This window comes from Sesamum indicum, linkage group LG12 (genome assembly GCF_026168435.1).
Source record: "Sesamum indicum cultivar Baizhima isolate 11 linkage group LG12, ASM2616843v1, whole genome shotgun sequence".
NCBI classification, from domain to species: domain Eukaryota; kingdom Viridiplantae; phylum Streptophyta; class Magnoliopsida; order Lamiales; family Pedaliaceae; genus Sesamum; species Sesamum indicum.
In genome coordinates this window covers 6,586,910-6,594,829 of record NC_142668.1, presented here as the reverse complement: position 1 = coordinate 6,594,829, position 7,920 = coordinate 6,586,910, and the positions used below count along the sequence as shown (strand labels likewise).

The 7,920-nt window shown below is 33.3% G+C and overlaps 2 protein-coding genes across 2 annotated transcripts; one reads left to right on the top strand and one right to left on the bottom strand.

The window, feature by feature from the left end:
* On the bottom strand, positions 1-4,910 carry LOC105178697 (triacylglycerol lipase 2). Its single transcript, XM_011102226.3, has 9 exons — positions 4,746-4,910; positions 4,257-4,370; positions 3,946-4,086; positions 3,651-3,761; positions 2,311-2,454; positions 2,111-2,151; positions 1,757-1,830; positions 1,416-1,502; positions 1-357 (listed from the first exon to the last, which is right to left on the bottom strand). Exons 1-9 carry the CDS (start codon positions 4,908-4,910, stop codon positions 32-34), a joined length of 1,203 nt encoding a protein of 400 aa, XP_011100528.1. The 3' UTR covers positions 1-31.
* Positions 4,911-7,158: 2,248 nt separating this feature from the next.
* Positions 7,159-7,728, top strand: LOC110013264 (uncharacterized). Its single transcript, XM_020699407.2, has 2 exons — positions 7,159-7,339; positions 7,427-7,728. Exons 1-2 carry the CDS (start codon positions 7,159-7,161, stop codon positions 7,726-7,728), a joined length of 483 nt encoding a protein of 160 aa, XP_020555066.2.
* The last annotated feature ends 192 nt before the right edge of the window (positions 7,729-7,920 follow it).

Here is a 7,920-nt window from a genome sequence, read left to right as displayed (position 1 = left end):
ACCTAAAGTTCTAATACCTCCTAAACATTGCTCATTTCTGATTCAGTCGGAAGAAGGCGATGAGAGGATCGTACACAACCTGCTTAGCGTTCACTGCAGAAACAAAGTCTAGATGAGCATAGTCGTCGACGTAGTGCAATACAAGCTTATCGGGGTCGTGGTCCGAGAGCGTGTCGATCAACGTCTGCACGTCTTTGACATCGGAGAGCAAATCCTCTCCTCCGTAGCTGAGGAAAAGAGGAAGGTCGTTGGGAATGCTGGTCATGTTGTAGTCCGGTGGAGTCGTCTGTCCGTAGTGTTTGTTGTTGTCGTCGTCGCTACCGTAGTCGTACATCGCTATGGTCCCTTGTCTGATCACTGTTGCAGGACCAAAATGTTGTTATTTTGAGTAGTGATGCATTCGATATAAATATATTTTATATTAAATGAACAAATAAAAAATATTTATCTTTGTGTGATGGATACTTTTCATATATCACTTATTTACTTTTATTACAATTTATTATTTGAAAATTTTCATTTAAGAAAGACGTTTGAAAGACTAAAGTTTTGGTAATCCTCTTCCCCTTAATCAATAATAGTATTGACAGTCGGACAGACTCGATGCGTGTAAGAAAAAGAAAGCAATATTTATGCGTTTATGGAAACAAATTATTAAACACATTTTCTTTATCATAATGGTATCAACAAATAAATTTATATATAAATATTTTAAAAAATAATAAAGTATTAGTTGTTAATAGTTATACTATCTTTTTTTATTAAATTATATTTACACTTCTTGACATATATTTGAGTACAGAAAAAATAATAACATTTTTGTACATCTATATAATGCATGCCAAGTTAATTTACCTTTAGATCCTTATCTAAAAAGCTACTAAAATATGCAATTTAACTTTCATAAATTCTAAAATGGGTAAATTACAACAACCTCTTATGAGGTTTGCATAATTATAATTTCTCTCTCGTTGTTTGAAAATTACAAATATCCTTATGATGTTTGATGAAATTATGTAATCCTTGGCTGAAGGTATGAAATTGTCAACTTTGCATTTACTGTAATTTTTAAAAAATAAAAAATTTATAAAAAAATCAAATGGGATGGGTGGAAAAATTTTAAAAATTATAAATAAATTATCCACTTAGAACATAAAAAAATAAAAAAAATTAAAAAGTAAATAAAATTATAATTTTTAATCTACCATAATTATAATTTTTAATCAGTTTACCATAAAAAATTGATGAACACCTAACAGACTTGACTAATTGTTAGATGGTCATTAGAATCAAGAGGGTATTGGTAATTTCTCAAACCACGAGAGCATATTCATAATTATACCAAATTTTGTAAAAGAGATCGTTGTAACTTACCCTTTTAAATATATATTGAAGTGTAATTGAGCTTTACTTACTCTGGGCTAAATGGATCATGTTCTTTGTGGCCGTAGGTTGTTGGTGAGCAAGATTTGAGCTTGAAGAATTCATGCAACAATTAGGGCCTATTCCGACACAAAGATCAATCAAGAATCAAACATAGTCAAGGTAAAGTTCTTATTGCATGACAATCAATGTAATTACATTTGCTGTATGATTGATCATGCTTCTGTTTGAATCATGCATCCTAACACTTATGATTAGTTTAAATTCGACCAGATCGAATTTGTATTAGAATTTTCCCATAATCGAGGGGATTGTGATGAATCGAATAAGATTCTGGCGAGCCATTCAATTGGTTACTCAAAAGAAACTATACCTGTAATTACACTCTCCAGGTCAGTACAATCGATCGTGCTGCATATATCACTGACGAGTTTGGAAGCAGGCCCTCTGTTGAACTCAACGAAGCAAACATTCTTGGCATTATTAACATTATAAATAATTGTTTCAAATGTATAGAACTGTCGTACCATAAAATATGATAAACGTTTGGTGTTGTTCTCTGAGTTGACTGAAAATCTTTTCTTAAATAATACCATAATTTTTATGCCGTGGCGTGTATATGTTAAATGCAAGAGAAGATGCAACAAGATTTGCAATCGAACTTATGAATACATTTTTACTACTAGATATACGTAGTAATTACTGAGTTTGTGGAGTCGAATCTCACCCTCCTGGAGCAAACTCTTTGAGCCCCAACCAGTATAAGACCTATTACACGGACACAAAAATTGAATACCGACAGTTAATGAGACGTCGCAAAAAAGGGTGTAAGTTGCCAATAAATTCAACAAAATTCATGCATTTGGGATGGAATTTGAAACGGGCAGCAAACGAGGGAAAGATGAGATTGAGTAAGGTTTTTAGTACTTCAGCTGTGAATATATCAGCAGCAGCTCTGGCAAGTGGAGATGGCATCTGACCCATGTAGGCTATGGGGCTGAGCAAAGCAGCTGATCTTACCATGTTTATCACCTCTTCTCTTGAAAATGCACCAAAAGACATCAAAGTCCCCTTTTGTTATTCACATAAGAAAATAAAAAATCGCAATTAATAGCTAATTATTACCGTAAATCAACAACAAATACTACTAAAATACTCCAATATATATCCATAATCAGTGGGATTGAAACTCATGATCTTATGATCATGAGACGTCAATTTTGTCAATTAAATTAAATATTATTAGCAAGTTGCGTTCTTATTATAAGGTATTTGAACAAAACCTTATGTTTATATTTGAAAAAAAAAATCATAAAACTATTTTCTAATCGAAAACATAGTGGCACCAACTCTTTATTTCGAAAAACCCTACTATTAATTTCTAGTCTATATGTTAATAAACTTTTTATTTATTGATATTCGAATTTAAAATGATTTTTTTTTCTTAGATGGATTCATTAGTTCGGAATAATTAATGCAACAAATGGTTACTTAAATTTTTATTTAAAATTACTTTAATCCGTTGTGTTCGTTAATTTCTTGACCATATTATGTAATGAGTTTTATTTTTTAGTTTTTAATTTTGAATACAAATTAGAGACACTACATATGACATTTACCCTCATTTGTCTGTAGTAAAACTTTTTTGAATAATTAATTTATGGACTTTGATTTTTTTTAAATATTTTTGTTGAGTTCCTACAAGTTTAAAAAATTAAATTAAAAAATGTCTTTAATAATATATATTATATATATAAACTCAAGATAATATATTCTTGAGAAATTTGATTTATTAAACTTAAATTCTTCCATTGCTACAAATCAATTTCAAATACCCTAAGTAAGATATTATTAAAAAGAATCATTTAACATCTTCTTTTGTTATAAGATTTATTTTAATGAATTATTTAGTTATAATCTCTCTCTCTCTCGGAGAAAAAAAAATGACAGTAGAAGTAGAAGAATATGAAAGCATCCAAACATACCCGAAAATCTATATATATATATTGGGTGAATAGCAATTTACCCCCTATATTTTTTGAAATGAAGCAATTTACCTCCTTATATAGGGAGGTATATTATTTCATTTTAAAAAATATAGGAAGGTAAATTGTTGTATTTTAAAAAATACAAGAAGGTAAATTGCTATTTATTTTTTTATAAGAAGATAATTTACTCATTTGCGATATTACAAGGAGTTGCTTACAACTTTTCATATATATATAGGAGTTGAAGTTGGAATAGTGAAGTTGTGGGTTTGTACTTACCAAAGAATGACCAACATAGTGCAACTTCTGCCCTGTTTGGCCATTAACATATTGGACAAAAGCTGGTAGGTCGTACTCTACTAACTCGTCCCATGACCAGTCCCAGTATTCCTGCGTCCAAACAACACTCAAACCCATGATCTATTTTCATAAGAAAAAATTGTCACTATGAACCACATGATCGTCCCTCTACTATTTCAGTTAACATTCGAAATGTCAATAGCAAGGTAAAATCCAAACGAAAAGACCTAAAGCTTTTTGTCTATCTCTCTCGTACAGGCGATTAGATTACTACCGGATCGTTGGGACTGAGAGACGTGTGTCCGCTGCTATAATTCGTACCACGAACATTGGCCAGCCAAACATCGAAACCGTTATCCGCCAATATGAATCCCAAAGATTCATCCGGAGAATTCGACAGCCATGTCAAAGCATCCTGTAACATGGACGAGTGTGTTACTTGCTGCATCTAACCTGAATACGTAGAACGGATTGGATTTTTTATTTTAAATATTTTTTAATTTTATTTAATATATACATGTCCACACATGCATGTACAAATCTTAATTTCTTCAAATAAAATAAAGTAAGGTTGTAAGTAGCAACACTCATGAGTCCATGTTGGAGAAGAACTGGTGGCCTAGCTCCTGTCTTCTTGCCGTCGGATCGTCCCGCCGGAATCCTCTGCAAGCTCAGAATATAACCGTCTTTGGTTGTCACCTGATCATACATTAGTTACATCAAAATATATATAACCAATAACGGAATCGTGCAAGCAACTTTACGTGATATTGTAAATGAGCAAATTACATCCTTTATAAAAACATATTTAGCAATTTAACCTATGTACTTTCTAAAATGCATTAATTTACCACTGTATTTTTTAAAATGTATCAATTTATCCCTGTGTTTTTCAAAATGAAGAAATTTACTGCCTAAACATGAGGTAAATTACTACTTTTTTTTTTTTCCATAAGGGGTAATCTGTTCATTTGTAATATCACATGAGGTGAATTGTACTAAACCCTAATCAATAATCATTCATCAAAAAAAGAAAAAAGAGAAAGAACATGCAATTTGTTCATATATACATACTTTATGCTCTTCACAGCTATAACCTTGTGCCTCCACCCTTGACTTACAGATACCATCTGCATAATCACCAGAATCCAGGCCCATCAGCTTTGTTCTTCCACCAGCTGCCGATGTACTAAGTAAGAACACGAGAATTAAGGATGTTATAATTGTCTTGACAACCATTTCTACGACAAATATGTTATCTCAGTTTTGTGATAAATTTCGACCCGTTTGCTGCAACTTTTATAGGAAGCGAGTACCAGAAACTGGTCAATCGGATGCACATCGTTACAACGTACGCAAAGACATCGTCGCTGGTACGGTTCCGTGTGTGAACGCTGAGGATTCAGACCCTTCAGTTGGACAGCATACAACGTAATGTATCTTTCTTGTTTTGCCCCATAATTTGGGAGTATTAATGTTTGAGAACCTGCAGTTGCTCTTGACTATTGGATGCATTTTAGGAATTTTGAATTTAAAGTTGGTCGTGTCTGTCTGAATGGTCGCTGAGTGTATGATGCAAAGACCATATAAATTAGGGGTAATTACACTTTCATCTCCTGAAATTTGGTGTAATTACATATAAACTTTATGCGGTTTGAGAAATTATATTTACTAGCTCTGAAGTTTACTTTCGTCTAACAAATAGGTCCACCCGTTATTGAAAATTCACTGAATTTGCTGATATTAACAAAAAACTGAATAAAAATTGATATCTTGGCTCGGTTGGCTTATTACTGACTTATTACAATGTCATACAATTTTTTTTCGATTAAACTATTCTTATAACAATGAAGCTGTATATCCTCATATGTATTAACGTGTGAAGACTTATAAGGGTAATTTGATCATAAAAAGATTTACTTAACTTAAAATAAGTTAATCGGGAGCAAATATAGAATCTTGTTCGATTTTTTTACTAATCTCAGCAAATTTGATAAATTTTGACTAATGGAGAAACTTATTTATTGGGGAAGCAAATTTCAAAAGTATTAGATATAATTCTCCAAACTATAAAAAATCTATATGTAATTATATTAATCTTAGAGAAGAAAAGTTTAATTATCCTTATAAATTATGTGAACTTGTGTTACGTGGCCGAATATCTCCAACAGAGAAAAGACAGACAGGTAGGGAGGAAAACAAGAATTTTTATACTGGACTGAGAAAAGACCAATTATGTAATGATATATACGTGTGGTTTATCAGACGATGTCTTAAGTTGTTAAAATATAAAGTAAACTGCAAATGAACCATCAAACTATATATTTGGACGATGTCGATGTGGGACATATCTTAATTAATCTCAATTATGTAATATGGATTATCCTTTTGTTTTATGTTAATTTATAAGTTGTTCTTCTTTATTTCAACCCAAAATATTGGTAGTATGAAAGTTTGTTGGAATTCTTAATATGTTTATTGCAACCATAATTATAATGATACATAGTCAAAGATAGTGACATAATTGGTATTACTTAGATTGGCATCATTAGACTTTTTTTTTTAATAGTATAATTATAAATAAAACATTATGGAAAACTAAATTTTTTGATCCTCAAATTTGTCACTAGAGCATAATTTGCCCCTCTATAAAATTGGTTCCAAACACTATAGAAAATTATTCTCTTGCGACCAGCATATTGCAAAGGTCAGATTGCGACCCAATAATTAGCGACGACATTTGAGACGGTCTTGCGATCGGTAACATCACATGGTCTAGAAATATGTTGGAAAAAAGAACCCATATTTTCAATGGATATATTGTCGCAAATACTAATATTACAGAGTCAGTCTTTGTCGTTGATAACTGAGAAACCCGTCTGATGGAATACAATCACTTGCACCAGCTCAGTTGCAGCGGTCTGAAGTAGAGTTGCAGCAGTTTGAAGAAGATGAAGTTGAAGACGTTGCAGTTGAACTAATTGACGCAGGGTGAAAAGCGCATTTTGGTAGAAACGTTTTATTTGTAGGTGTATATGTGACTCATTTATTCTTCTTGGAATTGGCTCATGTCATCTCCTAGTCAGTTAGTTAGTTAGGAAGCAGTTGTGTTAGTTCAATTGCTGTATTTACATACTGTTCATCGTCCTCATTCTTTTGTAATAGAGATTATAGAGAAATGAAAACTGACTTCATGGGTTCCACTCGTTTCTTCTCATTTTTCTTCCTCTGCTGCATTTTTAATATGGTATCAGAGCCTTCACTATGAAGGACTCTGCATACTGAGATAGTTACATTGATTGATTGCAATACTGACACCGAAATATAGCGGATTCCTCCATGAATCCGAATGACAGAGCAGCTGGAGAGGGAAGCCTTATACATACACCCTTCAGAAAACTCGAGCCTAGTGCTCTCTTCTTCTCCGTTGGATGGCAAGAATTTCTTACCATGGAACCGCTGAGTTTACGTAGCGCTCGGCACAAAAATGAAGCTCGGCTTCATTGACGGAACTTTTTCCAGACCAACAATTGACTCAGCCACATTCGAACAATGGAGGCGCGTGGATTTGATGGTAATGTCATGGATTTGGAATTCGATTTCGAAGGATATGGTTGAATCGTTCATGTATGTATCGTCTTCGCGTGAACTATGGCTTGAAATCCAAGGTAGATATGGGCGCAACAATGGCCCTATGATATATCAGATTCAGCGTGAGTTAGGCACGATTTCACAATGAGATTTGTCATTAATAGCTTATGTGACTAAACTAAAGAAAATCTGGAATGAGCTAATGTGTTTGGCACCGGCACCGAAATGTACTTGTGGAGGTTGCAGTTGTGGTGTCAACAAAGGCATAGCAGAAAGAAACGAGAACACTCAGCTAATGCAATTCCTAATAGGATTATATGAGAGCTTCGACAATGAAAGGAGTCAGATCCTTATGCAGGATCCAATACCAGACCTTGAACGAGCTTTCTCTATGATTTTTACAGTGGAGAAACAACGAGCAGTACAGACAGATTTGGGAGACAGTTCACGGCACATGGCTTATTAGTTAATGTTGAAAGATGGAAGAAAGGAACAGAGTGATAAATCTATCAGTAGAAAGAAGCCTTTTGTAGACAGAAGACGATTAGTTTGTTCCCATTGTCGGAAGCCTGGGCACACACTTGACAGCTGCTTTCAGATCCATGGGATACCGGAGTGGTATAAGACCATGCATGATGCTAAGAAGAAAGGAAATGGG